General features: G+C 37.5%; 3 protein-coding genes across 4 annotated transcripts; all 3 read left to right on the top strand.

The window, feature by feature from the left end:
* Window positions 1-873: 873 nt before the first annotated feature.
* LOC132187044 (F-box protein At5g07610) lies at window positions 874-4190 on the top strand. Its single transcript, XM_059601196.2, has 2 exons — window positions 874-961; window positions 2723-4190. The coding sequence occupies exon 2, from the start codon at window positions 2759-2761 to the stop codon at window positions 3881-3883; it is 1125 nt and encodes a 374-aa protein (XP_059457179.1). The 5' UTR covers window positions 874-961; window positions 2723-2758; the 3' UTR covers window positions 3884-4190.
* A 1263-nt stretch (window positions 4191-5453) lies between these two features.
* LOC132186182 (proline-rich receptor-like protein kinase PERK4) lies at window positions 5454-9091 on the top strand. Of its 2 annotated transcripts, none has more exons than XM_059600026.2 (9): window positions 5454-5570; window positions 5799-6443; window positions 6603-7139; window positions 7292-7378; window positions 7473-7543; window positions 7691-7767; window positions 8097-8241; window positions 8402-8563; window positions 8750-9091. In XM_059600026.2, exons 2-9 carry the CDS (start codon window positions 5906-5908, stop codon window positions 8996-8998), a joined length of 1866 nt encoding a protein of 621 aa, XP_059456009.2. In that variant the 5' UTR covers window positions 5454-5570; window positions 5799-5905; the 3' UTR covers window positions 8999-9091. The 2 variants fall into 2 exon arrangements, with proteins under 2 accessions (XP_059456009.2, XP_059456008.2); XM_059600025.2 differs by having other exon boundaries at window positions 7283-7378.
* Window positions 9092-10868: 1777 nt separating this feature from the next.
* U1-70K (U1 small nuclear ribonucleoprotein-70K) lies at window positions 10869-16653 on the top strand. Its single transcript, XM_059600027.2, has 10 exons — window positions 10869-11146; window positions 11592-11706; window positions 11805-11884; window positions 12763-12838; window positions 12924-12988; window positions 13079-13141; window positions 14417-14498; window positions 14667-14829; window positions 15260-15334; window positions 15708-16653. Exons 1-10 carry the CDS (start codon window positions 11045-11047, stop codon window positions 16423-16425), a joined length of 1539 nt encoding a protein of 512 aa, XP_059456010.1. The 5' UTR covers window positions 10869-11044; the 3' UTR covers window positions 16426-16653.
* The last annotated feature ends 248 nt before the right edge of the window (window positions 16654-16901 follow it).

Below are 16901 nucleotides of genomic sequence, written 5' to 3'. Positions count from 1 at the left end.
AACCACTGATTAGCGGTTATTTAAGAATCACGCGATTATTAAATAAGAGAAAACCGCTATTAACTGTTAACCTCTTTGTAAAAGGAAAAAAAGAGAAGAAAAAAAAAATCAGAAAAAACCAAAAATGACGTTTTGATAGTAATGTCACTTACATATGACATCCTTAAAGCATTTCCAATGGAGGAGCCATATTTTTATGTAAAATGGCTTCTTAAAACTCACTTTTATCTAGTTTAGATAAGCTATTTTTATATGTCTCTACATCCGATTAGCTATATTTATATATATTATATTAAAATATTATTAAAAGCAATAAAAGTTTTGGGAAAAAGAGAACACGTGAGAGGAAAAATAAGAAAAGTTTTGGGAAAAAGAGAACATGCAAAAAAAAAGTAGGAAAAGATTTGGAAAAAAGAGAAAATAGAAAACAATAAAAATAAAATAGTTCCCTTGAAAAGTATTGCTACATTTAGCTTTTTTTTTAGCTCTTCCAATCAAATATCTATTTTACATTTTATTTTGGCTAATCCAATGTAAGGAGTTTTTTAAATATTTGAAAAGTTATTTTAAATAAAAGTAACATTTAATTCTTCCATTAGGAATGCTCTATATATATATATATATATATATATATATATAAAGCGATTATAAGGCTAGTAATTAGGGCGATTAGCGAGGGTTTATTTCAGCCTAGCTACAGCCGGTTCAAACAAAGTGCACGTTTTTCCAGGTGAACTCATATCCTGAGCTGGAGTAGGATAGTGATAGCCCTCGGCTAGCGTATAATATACTGGAATCCAAACTGACAACCTTCTGCAACAAGTCAAGCTGTAGTCTTTTTCCATTGTTTCTTTTCGTATTTTATAATGGACACCGGACAATTTAAATCACTCACTCACTCGCTCTCTCTCGCTTGCTCGCTGGCCATCTCGATCAAAAACTATCGCCGATCGAAATTGAGGTGCAGTCGTTAGCTCATTATCAAATTGATAATTTTAGTTTGATCAGTTTCTGTAGATGTTAGATTAAGTTAATCGTTATTAGCACGCTCCTATATCTATTGCATCGTTTAGATCAAAATTGTATAGTTTTTTTGCTGTTGCTAGCTTTTTTCTTCAGGAGAAATGTTTGGATTTTACAGTCTGATCGCCCGTATGTAAACTATTTGATCGCGTAAAGGGGATCTGTACTACGAGGGCCTGTTTGGTTGCTGAGAATACGAAGGAAAAGTTAACAAAATTTTATGTTCTTGTTGTTTCTGAGAATAACCAATAAAAATGAACAAAAATCAAATTAGACGGTGCCGATTAGTTGCATTGGGTTATGCTCAGTGATTTTAATTTGGCTAGTACATATTTCTCTTATATGTGTAGTTTTGTTTGGACTTAGATTATGTTTTCTGAGATCGTTAATCTTATCACGGGGAATCAATCGGCGTTTGAACGTTCTTGAAATAGTAGATTTTGTTAATTACATACCACTCCTTCTCAGTCGGTGGATCTCAACCTACAAGAGGGAGTGGTGTGGAAACAACCATTCGAGATGTGAAAATAGGGCCACCCTTGTTAAGTATTAATTAGTGGAATCTTTATTGTTAATGTAGGTAAAATGGTGCAATTTCTATGAGGAACAAAGTGTACCTAAAGAAGGCAAAGTTTCGTATAGAATAGAAATTTTCTTAGCAAATGGATAGTTCTTTGTAGTTTTTTGCTTTTGGTGTAAATCAATCTTTTTGAGTTCTTAATAGCCCAAAATGTGCACAGTGATTTGGTGACATTGTTTGGATAAAAATGGGGGTAGACTGATATTAACATAAGGGCATCTCTGTATGGTGTTGGATCATTGGCCATGGTGATGGCTCCCCTTACTAGTAAAGGGAACTGGAATGGATACTATTGGTGCTATTAGTATTGCTCTCGTTATCATCTGCAGATATGCCACTTTTTCTATTAGCAGGCGTCTTTCTCTACTTTGATTTGGTGAGATATTGTTTGGATGGCAATGGGGGCAGACTGATATTAACATATGGCCAAATAAAGTCGAGCAGAATCTGACCAGTTTATAATTTTATTTAGAAATAGATAATTATATTAAGTTTAATGTCTGATGAGAATTGAATTTGGGTATGTTATCATGTATTTCTAATGTGTTCCAATACTTTGAAAGAGAAATGATTGGTTTTTTATAAGTAGGAAAGACAACTGCAAAATGATATGTTCAATTCATGAATATGACTGGCAGAGCTTTTGTATAGAAAAATAAAGAATTAATAGGTTTTTCTGATGAGCAGTATTTCCTTATTGTGATTGTGATTCATACATGGCGTTACAGAGTTGTTAGTTTGGAAATAGTACCAATAAGGAATTTGTAAATAAGGATTAATACATATGATGTTTTACTCATCAACTTGTTTCCGAATACCGCATGCTGCCACAAACCCTATCATAAGCCACCTATTGGTTCAGCTGTTGCGTAGAATACTAGTATTGTTGAATAGGAGGTAAACATTGAAGCAATTGAGAGTTTGCATATTGATTTAGCTAACTTATGAGACATTCAGCATTTTGAAACAAATGAAAACTCAAAAACCAAATCTATAATGTGGATAAGAAAATTTTTTGTTTTATGTCTGCTCTCTACATTTCTTTTCCTTTTTTGTAAGATTTATTATATCTATGTAATTTTCCATTTTACTGACAAAAACTTCCATGTCTTGCTACAGTTCAATTACTGACAAAGAAATTTGATAAGAGGCTTAATGGATCGAGGGAAGAGATCAAATAATGTCATTGCAAACAGAAACAACAAGATATACATGGACCTCAAAGACATAATAAGGGAGCACACCCTGCCTTTTCTTCCTGCTAAATCACTTTTTAGGTTCAAAACAGTTTGTAGGGACTGGAAGCTCCAGATCTCAACTCCTTTCTTTGCCCACAATCAGTCAAATAGTTTCCATGATATCTCGGGCTTATTTTGTCAATCTAGTTCGAATCCACCTTCATTTATCTCCCTTGACCCAGATTCTTACGGTGTTCCAGACCCATCTTTGCAGTTTCTGCCTGAACCAGTTGACATCAAGACTTCTTCCAATGGCTTACTATGCTGCCAGGGTCACACTGGTGACAAGGCCTACTACATCTGCAATCCTGTTACCAAGCAGTGGAAGAAACTCCCTAAACCCAATGCTAATCATGGGTCTGACCCTTCCCTTGTACTGATGTTTGAGCCGTCGTTACTCAACTTCGTCGCCGAGTACAAGCTCATTTGTGCTTTTCCATCTGCTGACTTTGACAGTACATGCGAATTTGAGATCTATTCCTCTGCAGAAGGGTCCTGGAGAATTTCTGGTGAGATATACTTTGGTGCTACAAAGCTCATTCCTAACTCAGGTGTCCATGTGGATGGAATTGTTTACTGGCTTTCAGAGGGTAGTGGAATTGTTGCTTTTGATCTCACCATGGAGCGGTCACAACGCCTTTATGGTCATTATGGCTGCTTGGGTGTTATGAATGGGAAGCTTACTTCGACTAGCGCTTATAATCGGACACTAACTGTGAGTGTGCTGTCCAATCCCTACACAAACACGATGGCTATGAACAGCAGAGTCAAGGCTTGGGATTTAAAACTTAGTGTCAGTATCGACAACAGCTCGGAGTTCCGCGGAATTTCATTTTCAGAGCTTCATGGATTTTCATGTCCTGGATCTTTGCCATACAATAAGGGAGCTGTGCTCTTTGCGAGCAGGGATGTGATCGTGTTTCGGAGCCAGAAAACGCTTTATTCATACGACCTGAAGACTAAAAAATTTGGACGCCTGAGCGATGAAGCTGATGATGATATTAGAATCATTGCTTATGTGAATAGCCTTGTTGAAATTTAGTTTGGCTCTCTTATCTTATGTGCCTACCTCATCTGCAACGCTTTGTAGCCAGAAGATGACACGCTGGGCTGTTATATTAGGTGGTAATGGTTTGGAAATTACGTAATAGTTGGGGAAATAATTTTATGGCTTTTGTGTTAGAATTGTAGCTATCAAATTTGGCTGTGTTTTTGTTTGACATCTTGCTACTTTCGGGTTTTTTTGGTGCAAAATACAAAATATATTTGATTTGGGGTTCAGAATTAGGATGCCAAGTAAATGAAACAATTTAATGAAATTGTTCAGTTTATCGGACCTTTATTTTAAACCTGTCACTAGTAGGCTGCTTCGGAATTTTGACCTGCATAGAAGCTTCTAATTTCCAAATCATGCAGATTGCAGACTCCTTAACAAGAAAGGATGAGCATCCCTGAAATTAGGCACTCTGAATTTTACTGAAATTTTACTTAAATTCAGATAGCGTAAGTGCAGGGCTCCGCATTTGAAGCTGTTCAGGGCAAGTAGGTTTGCCTGAATTTCGGGTGACCAGGTTTTAGGCGATCTCACTCCAACAAGAAGCCACTGATTTTTCTTTGCTCGGATAAATGTATGCGATATTTCATCGCTAGGTTCTAAGTTCTCCTTATAGCCTTGGAGTTTCGTTATTTTCGAACAGCCTCAGTGTATATATATATATATATATATATATATATATATTCCTTCTTGTTGGATATGATTGAGATCTACTTACTATATTTTGGATCTGCTTATCCCCTTGAAACAGTTTTCTGTCCAGGGAAAGTAATAGATATAAAATTTTAAAGTTTTTCAACTGATTTCCATTGAGGATAATGGGTCTCGATACATCTTCCAAAAATAAATAAATCTTTTTTTTGAGTGACAAAAATAAATAATTTTTAAGCTATATAATGAGATTGCCATAGCAACGCCTACATCCAAGTGAAGGATTTCGATCATTTACGTCTTTTCATTTTCTTTTGCCCGGTATTATATTTAGCCATCATGTTTGGTCTATCTACTGGATCACCCGCACATGGTAAATTTATTTTGTTTTGTTGCATCTAATTAATAGTGTGTGAATGGTGCCAAGTCATTTAAAAATAGTGACAATATATTTACCATGTAGTAACACATGCATGCATCATTAAACATGTAAATTAAAATTAATTTAGACCATAAAATGAATCTCTCAATTTCTCTGATTCGTAGAAACAGAAAGTAATATTGTCATTTATCACAATTTTATCTTATTTTGTTGATGTGATATTGCGGATCAATCCTTAATTTTTATGTTTTATTTTAGAAACAAGAGGTGAGGTTGTGTTTGTTACAAGTGTGAAGACAAGCGTGCAATGTGGAGAGAGTTTATATTTGAAGTTAATATTGGTTACCTGAAAGGAAATTATAGGGTCGACATAGGCTGAATAAGAAGTAAGCAAAACACCAGCCAGGAACTGGTAAAACGAATAACGAACCCAAACTAAGTTAAAGGTGGCAAAACAAAAGGTTTATTAGACTTGAGGAAGAGAGAGAGAGAGAGACAGAGAGAGGGAGAGAGAGAGAGAGAGAATCCACCTTTGTAGGAGGCCATTGGGAATTGGACAGGGTCTCCTTTCTATTATGGAAATTTCAATATCCAACAGATTTTCTCTCTCCCTCCTTCGAGAACCCTCCTATCTCTAATCAGGTACCCTTCTTCTAATGCAAAAAAAAAAAGTTGCTTTCTCCTTCAGAAACAGAATTTTAAGATGTAAAAGCTAAAATTACTGTAATTTATGGAACTCCATTTAGAGTAAAAAAATTAAAAACGTACGTTTACGTTGGATTTAAGCTGGGGTCGTATTGCTTAATGTTATTTACATTTTATTGTTGTTCTCCGTAACTGTTTCTATTTGGATCTTTTAATCTTATTCAGGGGTCTCCAATAGTACTTGAGACGAGCAGTTGCGAGGGAGAGGTGGAGTTACTTTCCGGCGTATACTTTGACGTAAATCTTAGCTACCGGAAGTTGATGACCGTATAATGTCTTCGCCTTCTGTGAATGCTTCGTCGCCGGACTCTCCACCTTCGCCAAACGCTCCACCACCGTCAGGCTCATCATCTTCACCAACTCCATCATCATCGCCGTCACCACCCTCAAAGTCACCGCCACCCTCACAGTCACCGCCATCTCCTCCCCCACCCTCCGAGGCCCCTCCACCACCTCCATCAGGAGGTAATTCGTCATCTTCACCACCACCACCGCCGCCACCTTCTTCTAAAAATGGCCCTCCTCCGCCACCTCCAAAAAACGGTACACCTTCCCGGCCGCCACCTCCACCCCACCATTCATCTCCGCCACCTCCACACAAACTCTCACCCCCACCCCCATCGTCGGATTCTGATAGCTCAACGTCTAGTTCATCAGATTCCAATAACAACGCGCTGATAATAGGAGTTACAGTTGGGGTAGGGTTGTTTCTACTTGCCGTGATCATCATTTGTACAGTTTGCTTTGGGAAGAAGAAGAAAAAGCGTGGCCATATGCAGATGCATTACTATGGAGATCCTTCACAAAAAGGTGCCAATTAATTCTGCAACAACATTCTTTGCTTTCACATCTTTTAATTCCTCCTATATATATGCCTTCCGCCTATTTAATTATCTTGTAAGCTTTGCCACAGCCGTTTGAAATATTTCCATATAATTAATTACTATTAATGTATAATTTATTGCGCAGGTGGTGACTACTACAAAGGTTCATCTAACTGGCACAATAGTCCCCAAGCACCTGACCATGTTAATGTCAGGCTACCCGCACCGCCAGGCGCTGGATCACCCGGTGTGGGCCAGTGGGCTCCGCCTCCGGGCCCCATGATGTCAAGTAGCGGTGAAATGAGCTCCGGATTCTCAGGCCCATACAAACCCCCCTTGCCACCTCCCTCACCAAATATGGCTCTTGGATTCAACAAGAGCACTTTCACATATGAGGAGCTTGCGGCTGCAACGGGCGGGTTTTCCCAGGCCAATTTGTTGGGTCAGGGCGGGTTTGGCTATGTTCACAAGGGTGTGTTGCCTAATGGAAAGGAAGTTGCAGTTAAGAGCCTGAAGTCGGGCAGCGGGCAAGGAGAGAGAGAATTCCAGGCTGAGGTTGAAATCATTAGTCGTGTTCATCATCGACACCTTGTGTCACTCGTTGGATATTGTATTGCTGGTGGGCAGAGAATGTTGGTTTACGAATTCGTCCCCAATAAGACCTTGGAATTTCACCTCCATGGTAAGTTTTTAACAATATGATTAAATGATTATATATATGTACTCTTTTTTGCCAGCTTTTGAATTAATGTTGATGATAAAATTTTAGAATAAGGTGATTTTACTATCATATATATGGATATCTGAATGAGTTTACCTCACTAGTGGTTGCAGGAAAGGGTGTTCCAGTCATGGATTGGTCAACTAGACTTCGAATTGCGACAGGATCTGCTAAAGGCCTTGCATACCTTCATGAAGATTGTAAGAAATCCACAGCCTCTCTCTCTCTCTCTCTCTTTCTCTCTCTGATAGTTGTTTTATTTATTTTTTATTTTTGATTGAAATGCGCATGCAGGCCACCCTCGGATCATCCATCGTGATATCAAAGCAGCAAACATCCTCATTGACTTCAACTTTGAAGCCATGGTATCTGCTTTTACCGAGTGCTCCTACACATAAATATATCTGCAGAAAATGTATAGAACCATGAATGAATTCCTAGCTAGCATTTAATATGAATGAATGCTTATGCTGCTGAAGCTAATTAGTCATTCCCCAATGCTTATAATTCAGGTGGCTGATTTTGGATTGGCTAAGTTGTCTTCTGACACTTACACTCATGTCTCTACTCGTGTCATGGGAACATTCGGGTATGTTGTATTCAGGATTTTGCTATATATAATTAATTAAGGGACTGCTATGAAGCAACTTCAGCATTGGCATACAACTTGATTCTTAAGCAGACATCTAATTCCTTGCTTATGCTATGCAAGGAATTAATAGACCTGAAGTTATACATATATTTTTACACCAATTAATGTCGAGAATATATACATTTATAATCTACTCACTCGGTACGGATAATTCATCTTACCAATATGGGACTAATTTTTTGATGTGTCATTAAGTTAGAAAGATAATCGCTATTCTTCCATACATTGTATCTTAAGAAGAGAGAGAAATCTGCCAATGAATGCAGGTATTTGGCTCCAGAGTATGCGTCGAGTGGCAAGTTGTCAGATAAATCTGATGTTTTCTCGTATGGTGTCATGCTCTTGGAATTAATAACTGGGCGGCGACCTGTGGATCCTTCAGGTGCAATGGAAGATAGCTTAGTAGATTGGGTTTGTGCTTCCTCTATACTTTGCCAATTTTTCATTATTTGCAGTTCAGATTCATGAGATTGTGAGTTTAATTAAAAAGAAAAAGAAAAAAGTATTTTTCCCTCCCATTAATTTGCCCTGAAACCATTGAGATTTTCTGTAAATGTGTGACAAACTGCAGGCTCGACCAATTATGGCAATCGCTTTGGAGGAAGGCAAATATGATGAGCTGGTTGATCCACGGTTGGAGGGCAATTACAATCCTCATGAGATGGCAAGCATGGTAGCTAGCGCTGCTGCCAGCATTCGCCACTCTGCAAGAAAGCGCCCGAAAATGAGCCAGGTATATATGGAGCTATAAGAAGAATAATTAAGTTGATATTGTTTGTTGGGTCTAAAAAATCTTTAACTTTGAGTATGCAATGAATTCTCGGAAGAAAAAAAGAATATTATGCAAATGAATGATTGTTTATAGTGTACGTATAAGAAGAAGACAGCTTAACTCAATAGAAATGATCCTGGAAACCAGATTGTACGTGCATTGGAGGGAGACGTATCGCTGGACGACTTGAATGTGGGGACGAAGCCTGGGCAGAGCTCGGTTTTCGGCTCCAATAATGGGAGCTCAGACTATGACAGCAGTGCTTACAATGCTGACATGAAGAAGTTCAGAAAGATGGCTCTTTCAAGCCAGGACTTCCCTAGCAACGAGTACGGCACATCCAGCAATGAGTCCCGCGAGACGGGCAATGGAGAAAACCAAAAGCAGTACCTTTGACTTTGAGTTCGCCACATACACTTGAACAAAATTTAATATACATATTTATGTGCTTATTGTACGTTGGTTTATAAGTTATTTGGGGATTTGGGTTTTTGAGGTGACATTGGAAGATCTTTAATTAATCGATTTATTTCCTTTCTCTAATATTAATGTGTACGTACTCTGGCATATATACACATAATACTAAGCAATGGAGACAGATCGATCTAGCTTCTATTATTTGTGACTGTTGTTTGTATCATACAATTGAATCAGTCATGAACAATTTTGGGATAGTTCAATAGTTACTATTGAACTATCCCAAAATTACCTATTTACGAGCATTAACTTGACATTAAAAAAACAATAATAATAAATAAATAAATAAAATAAAACTTTAATTGAATCAGTCATGAACAATTTTGGGATAGTTCAATAGTTACTATTGAACTATCCCAAAATTACCTATTTACGAGCATTAACTTGACATTAAAAAAACAATAATAATAAATAAATAAATAAAATAAAACTTTAAGTTGTTAACTTTCGTACTCATTTTACTCCAAATACTACCTTAAGTGGTCATCTTATTCTAAAATTTTGTCTCATAAAATAAAGTTACGATCTTTATTGGAAAAATATATATTTTTGAACTTCGAGTACCCTTTTAACATGTTAAACACACTTATTGACAAAATAGAGACTTATGCGGCACAAAATAAAAGGTTAGGATTTAGTATGCTTGCCCTTTTCGTGAGTAGATGCTTCATCTTTACTTTAAAATCGACTCAAAAATACCTAATTTCTTCTTCTTCTTCTTTTCCTTTCTCTCTCTCTCTCTATCCCTCTCTTAGTTGTTGGGTGGGTGGGAGAATGGCTCAACTAGGGTCTATAGGGACTTTTATAATGAGTCTCCTGCGTTTTCTTAAGTTTTTGAACGTATTACTTTTGCATTCAAGTTGTCATTATTCGAACGGTTCAGATATTTTTATGACAACCTATTAAATTAGATCGTTAATACAAATCATTAGAAGTTTAGAATGATGGGTTAGGGGGTTTCACGCTTTAATGTGGCATCGTTCAAACGTTTCTTGAGTCATTCCGACTCATTCGAACTGCGCATCTGAATCTTGACATTTTAAGTGTTTTCTAAGTCTTTACTGTAAAGCATCTATTGTTTGTTTCTGTTTTAATTTACATATCCCCATAACTAAGTAATTAATTTATTTGCTTAAATTTATGATTTTCGTGAACTTAAAACTTTCTTTGGGTTATTAGTATATATGTTATTATTATTATTTTTTTAATAAATTGCCACATGTTTGTTCGGGGTATTATGGCATGAGAAGTGGGTTTGACTACCCCAAGTGGATGTGGAGGTGGCTGAACCACCCCCATGAGAGGTGTTTTTGGCCACACCCCAATGTCATTGGGCCAAAGGGGCTCAACCATTTCCTCATTTTATTTATTATTATTTTTTTAATGTGTTAATATTTTGTATACATATTGTTTTATTATAAGTGATACATGTCACAATATTATTGGAGTTTGCATGACATATTAATGGACTTCGTCAAATTTTCTAACTGCATAAACCTATTTATTTATTTTTCTTACCTCAAATATTTACTCACTTTTTAAACCTTAAAAAGCTATTTGTTACCTCCACAAATTTAGCAAATATTTTTTTTGTTTGTTTGTTGGTTTATAAAAAAAGAGCGTCTTTAACCTTATCTACTGGATGAGCCGAAATGGTCAGGACACTATCTTAACGACGTCGTATGATCATTGTTTTTCATTTCTAGATAAATACATGAAAAGCCAAATAAATCGATACTATACCCTGTGCCGAACTCGTACGTGTATTTTGACTTTCTTTATATATATAGACCCTCTAGGAAACCCTCTCTTTTTTAGCTGCCGCTTTCTGAGGCTTCTTCGCCTACCCGACCCGGTTCACGCAAACCGGATCCGAACAACCCATCGATGCTTGCCGTATTTCTCACCTGGTAACCAACCTTCGATTCTCGCATAAACCCTAAGCTCAGGTCCGATCGCTTCGCCATGGGAGACTACAACGAGGCGCTCATGCGCAACCAGCAAAACGCCGCCGTTCAGGCCCGCACCAAAGTCCAGAACCGAGCCAGCGTCCAACAGCTCAAACTGGTTCGCTCTCTCTCCGCTTCCGACTCCTCGTTCTTGTTTGTGAAATTCTCTGGGTTTTATTGTTTGGTCGTAGTTAAGGTTTTTTGCAAAATCTCTTCAACCCTAGGTCTGACTCAGAAAAAAAGGTTGATCTATATTTTGATGGTACAGATTTGTTAATTTTAGCTGGGTTTTATTTGATCCATATTATTACTTCTTTATATTTGGTGGATTTGGTTCAATTGATTGATTATACATCAAAATTTTTGATACAACACATCTTAGTAGAGGAAATAGAAATATAATGTTCTTATCTGAATTTCAAAATTGCTAATTTTGCTGTATGGAATTTAGTGTTGGAACAATTTTTTAATCACAATCATTGCAACAATTTAGCTGGGCTTGTAAAAACATCATGGTGAAGTTCTGTGGTGGACTTGATTATTGACTTTCGCTTGTAATGCAGATTGGGCAGAGCCATCCCACTGGTCTAACAGCCAACCTGTTAAAGCTTTTTGAGCCTCGACCACCTTTGGAGTTTAAACCGCCTCCAGAGAAGCGGAAATGCCCGTCATTAACAGGTTTATTGTTGTGGTCTAGAGCGTGTTTGAATGGTTTTCATTTTGATACTGATTTGTATAATTATAATATGATCATCGTTCTTCTTAATACTATGAAGGGATGGCGCAATTTGTGAGTAGGTTTGCCGAGCCTGGAGATCCTGAATATGCTCCTCCTGTCCAAGAGGCTGAAACTCCTGTAAGATGTTACATTTCTGTAGGGGGTTGATCTATGCTCCAGTGCTTTACATTGGATAATCATTTGTCTGTGTTGTCACAATTTGCTGAATGGATGGCCAGATCAGTAATTTTTTTCTTTGAAATTTTTTGTAAATGGCATATATTAGTTTCTTCCAGGAGTTTAATTCTAACAGCTTTAGAGGAAGCACATCAAGGAGGACGCGTAATTATTTCAACTTATTTAACTGAATGGTCTTGAATTATGTGTGATTCTTTTCTGTCCATGGAAGTGATACCAATGAAGTATCCTGTTCATTAATTACAAAATTCTAACAGCTTTAGAGGAAGCACATCAAGGAGGACGCGTAATTATTTCAACTTATTTAACTGAATGGTCTTGAATTATGTGTGATTCTTTTCTGTCCATGGAAGTGATACTAATGAAGTATCCTGTTCATTAATTACAAAATGAATGATACAACTCAACTGAACTGACCCTAAATTTGAACTACTTGGTTCAGCTCTAAGTTAGTGATATAACATAACCGTTAAGTAAATTTTGACTTGTTACTGATGCGTATTTTTTTCTCTCATCATCACATATCCTGGGAAAATAAGACACAACATTGCAAAGCCTATCTGTAGAGGTTCTTCTGCTTGTTGTTTGAATCTTCCTTTTTATTTATTTTTTTCATTTTGTTGTCTGTGTGCCTTCATGTGAGTAAAACACTTGCCTAAGGAGGCGTTACAAACTAACCGATTCCAAGCACCTAAACCACCCTTAGCCTGAGAGGAAAAGCTACAAACTTAGCAAGTAGAGCTTACAACTAGGAAGTGCCCAAATATAACTTGGTGTTTGCACCATATCTGGTTTTTGATATGTTTGAATGGATCCAGGCACAAAGAAGGGCTAGAGTACACCAGTTAAGACTAGAGAAGGGTGCAGAAAAGGCTGCTGAGGAGCTACAGAAATGTGAAGACACACCACTTTGTTTTACTTTAAGGTTTTGGAGTTCAATAGCTTCAGTATATTTGTTCTTACATGTACTTTGACACAGATAATCCGAGTGAAGACCCAAATATTTCTGGAGACCCATACAAGACTTTGTTCGTGGCTAGACTTGTAAGTAATGTTGTCCTTTGTATTTTGGATTTTCCAACTTGTGGCCAATAATTTTTTTTGGGGATGACTTGTTTTATTCTCCTCTCACAGAGTTATGAGACAACTGAGAGCAGACTCAAAAGGGAGCTTGAGTCTTATGGACCAATCAAGCGGGTAGGTATTTTGAGCATTCCCCAACGGGGTTCGGTAAGAGGTTCAGTTCTGTGGTAGCTCTATCCTTCTGGTTTATCTTACTAAAAAAAAAAATTGATTATTTCATGAAAATTTTTGAGATTTAAAAGTGTCTTCATTATCTTACAAATTTTTAAAAGAAAAAACAAAAATTCACAAGTTGACTACAGCTAGACCTCTAATCAAGCTTGTTAATAGATATTCCACTGAATCAAATGGTTTGAAAATCCAATTTCAATCAAATTGATGATATAATGGATTACAGTTTTTTTCTACTTGAGTAAGTGTAATTGTAGCCTATATTCTCTTCAGCATTTGTTTCAAGTCTGAAAGGGATAATGTTTAAAGGTTCTTTGATTTAATATATTAACTTTGGAGTGTCTGTGCGAGTTGGTAATAAGAGCACTGGTGTCACTGCCAATTTTCTGGTAATGGCTTACGGGTTTGTTCCTTTGATCCTTTAACCTCTCTTGATATAGTTAGGTTTAGAGTTATTTTTAGACTTGGATGTTCTAGGAATTACTTAAGTTACGACATATCGAGAAATATCCTTGGTAAGGAGGTGAGTATTGCATTTAGTGAATGTATCTTTTGACTCCATAATTTTCTACCAACCCAATTCCAAAGATGGTGGTTCATCCTGCACAGCAAAGCTGAAAATTTTAAGTTGAGCAGAGCAATGATGCATTGTGCCTTTTGGCCTTTGTTTTCAAGCATCAAAAGGAGACTGACAACTTCTGTTCTTTTTCCTGGACGGGGTAAAACGTGTTGGGAGTATTAGCATCTACTCTCCTTTGTTTGAATTTTTAGTACTTTCCTGTTGCTAAAACTTTCATTTTTGGCTTTAAAGGCTGTCATAAACATAGCAGCAGTTGAGAGAAGATTTCCTGGTATTTCTTACATTATCTATAGCTTTCTAGTTATTTAAAAAATAAAAATCCCTGGTAAGGGGAGGGTAGTCTGTTCACCAACTGGTAAATTGGCCACAAATACATCAGTTTTTCCGCAACTCTAGCTGGTGGTGATGCATCTCGCGATGGGAAGCTCTATGATTTGAAGGTGAGCACGGCTAATGAGGCATAGTGCCTGTCTGCCGTGCCATTTAGGATTTACTATTTTTAACTTTTTTTACAGTTCTGTCACTTAGTTATGGAACTAAAGATTATAGGTTCATGTTTTATGACTCTGCTTTGAGATAGGAATCCTTTTTTTAAGTGACTTGTTTATTTTTTTTATTTTGTTCTATGTGCATTTCAGGTTCGATTGATTACTGATAAAGAGACCAATAAGCCTAGAGGTTATGCTTTCATTGAGTATGTGCACACCCGGGACATGAAAGGTATATCACATTTTAATCTGTTTTCCTCCTTAATAGGGGGTTTCACTTTTATATTTCTTGTGTGCTAGGGTTGTGCCGCATTGGATAAGAATGATTTACTTATTAAAAAAAAAATTGTGATATGCTACATTGTATGTTACTGAAACTTCCTACATACATTATATACAGCTGCATATAAACAAGCTGATGGGAGGAAGATTGATGGTAGAAGAGTGCTTGTGGATGTTGAACGTGGTAGAACTGTCCCAAATTGGCGTCCTCGCCGACTTGGTGGTGGGCTAGGAACCACCAGAGTTGGAGGTGAAGATGTTAATCAGAGATATTCAGGGAGGTAAATGACTGAATTGCAACATTTTCACACAACTTCACATCTGTTGAACAGAATCAATTTTCATTTCGTGCTGTGTATTGTAGCCCTGCTGAGAAATTCAAGTTGCATTAAATTTATTTTGATGTGCTTGTGCATATTCAGAAGTAAATTTGAGTATGGAAACATTTTCTTTAGATTCGACAGTTTGCTATCCTAATATTTTTAAGTGGAATGCCTGGACTTTTGGGAATTCATTATGGATATATTAAGTGTTGCACGTCATTGAAGCAAAGAAATTGAATGTGTTCTTAATATTTTCGATTGACTATTAATTTTGCAAAGGCACGTTGATACATCTAGTTGGTCTGGCTGAATACATAGCTCTATTTAGATATTTTATTGCATTTAATTTCTGGTCTTCTTATGAGAACTGTAAATTTTAATTGCTCAGGGAGCAGCAAGTGCAGTCAGGAGCACCATCTCGCTCTGAGGAGCCAAGGGTACGTGAGGATCGGCATACAGAGCGGTATGATTCATCCAAATTGTTTTCCATTTCGTCATTTTAATTTTAGCCTTAGATGGTAATTTATGTGTTCAACAATAGGAAAGCTTGTTTTGGTAATAAAAAAAAAAAGGTTCATAGATTGGGTGTAATCCATCTGGAAGTTGCATGTTTGAGCACTGTTTTTAACTTGTGTATCTAATTGATGGTCTAATAAAAATCTTGTACAATGTTCATGAAGTAATTATAACATTCATGATATCATATTGTAGTTAACATTATGGCATATTCTAATTGAGCCTTTTAGTTTCTGCAAAACAACACTGTTTTGCAGTATCATCAGTTTTTTTTTTTTTTTTTTAATAAATTAAATTGACTTTGAATGAAATTATTCCAGGGATAGGGAAAAATCTCGTGAAAAGGGAAGGGATAGAGAGAGGGAAAGGGAGAAATCCCATGAACTCTCCCACGACAGACATCGGGATCGTGAGCATAGGGAGGATAGGCACCACAGAGATCGCGATAGGGATAGGGACAGGGACAAGGATAGGGAAAGAGAAAGAGATCGGGGTCGTGATCGTGACCGAGCACGCGATAGAGACCGAGGTCGGGAGCGTGGTCGCGACTACGAGCGTGATCGACACAGAGACCGTGATCGGGAACGTGATCGTGGTCGAGAAAGGGAGGGTGAGAGAGACCTAGAAGTTGAAGACCATGACCGTGACCATGGGCGGTCCCGTGATAGGGAGTCTACTTATGATCAAGTTGAATCAAAGCATGAGAAGGACCGGCATAGTGAAAGGGAGCGGGACTATGATCACACTGAACCCGAGGATGATCGTGGGTGGTATGAACAGCCCGAGCATGAGCATAAGCATCCAGATAAAGACCATGACACCGAGCACTATGAGCATCGTCGAAGTAGGGGACAGTATGATCATCTGGATGTCCCCGATGACCCTGACCGCTACGATCACTATCCTGATCGAATGGAGGAGGATGATTACCATTATGAGCGTGCAACATCTGAGTCACGTGAAAGGGAGAGAACTCGAGATCTGGAGCGTGAATATCGACGCTCAGAGAGGTCACTTTCTCGGGAGTACGAGTACTGAGACTGCTAGTATCTCCCAACTTGTGCTTCTGCTGTTCTGGGCATTATTAAATCGAAGGTCAGGAGTGTTTCTTGGAGCAACTTCTGAATGGATGTTGGATTCTCCTTTTCTTTGTTGACAAAAACTCTGTTTAAAGGTTTTATGACTGAGCTCCTCGTGGATCTGTTCTTGTGTTTGGTGATTATTGTTTTGTTGTTTGAGATCGAGTAAGACTGTATGCTTGGTTTATTTACTGTTCTTTTCTCTCTTTTTTTTTTTTTAATTTTTTGTTTCTTATTCTTAACCCTTTCAAAATTTTGGAAGTAATGGACTTAATATGTTGGTGCACATGCCGCAATTCAAATATTGTGACTGGTTTACATTTTCAACTGTATCGCTTAGGTCTTTAGTCCTTGGCTAAAAGTATTTATTGGTTACCTTGCTTATTTATTGAAGTGGTTACTGTCCTTCAGCCCTGCCGGTTGCCTGCGGCGCTG

The sequence above is a fragment of the Corylus avellana genome, chromosome 6, assembly GCF_965113065.1.
Source record: "Corylus avellana chromosome 6, dhCorAvel1.hap1.2, whole genome shotgun sequence".
Taxonomy (NCBI): domain Eukaryota; kingdom Viridiplantae; phylum Streptophyta; class Magnoliopsida; order Fagales; family Betulaceae; genus Corylus; species Corylus avellana.
This window is presented reverse-complemented; position numbering and strand designations above follow the sequence as displayed.

Coding starts and splice junctions, on each gene's coding strand:
- LOC132187044 (XM_059601196.2), top strand. CDS start 2,759: ATGGATCGAGGGAAGAGATCAAATAATGTCATTGCAAACAGAAACAAC.
- LOC132186182 (XM_059600025.2), top strand. CDS start 5,906: ATGTCTTCGCCTTCTGTGAATGCTTCGTCGCCGGACTCTCCACCTTCG. Junction 7,768..8,096: donor CGTGTCATGGGAACATTCGG/GTATGTTGTATT, acceptor CAATGAATGCAG/GTATTTGGCTCCAGAGTATG. Junction 8,564..8,749: donor AGCGCCCGAAAATGAGCCAG/GTATATATGGAG, acceptor CCTGGAAACCAG/ATTGTACGTGCATTGGAGGG.
- U1-70K (XM_059600027.2), top strand. CDS start 11,045: ATGGGAGACTACAACGAGGCGCTCATGCGCAACCAGCAAAACGCCGCC. Junction 13,142..14,416: donor CTTATGGACCAATCAAGCGG/GTAGGTATTTTG, acceptor TGTGCATTTCAG/GTTCGATTGATTACTGATAA. Junction 14,499..14,666: donor GCACACCCGGGACATGAAAG/GTATATCACATT, acceptor CATTATATACAG/CTGCATATAAACAAGCTGAT.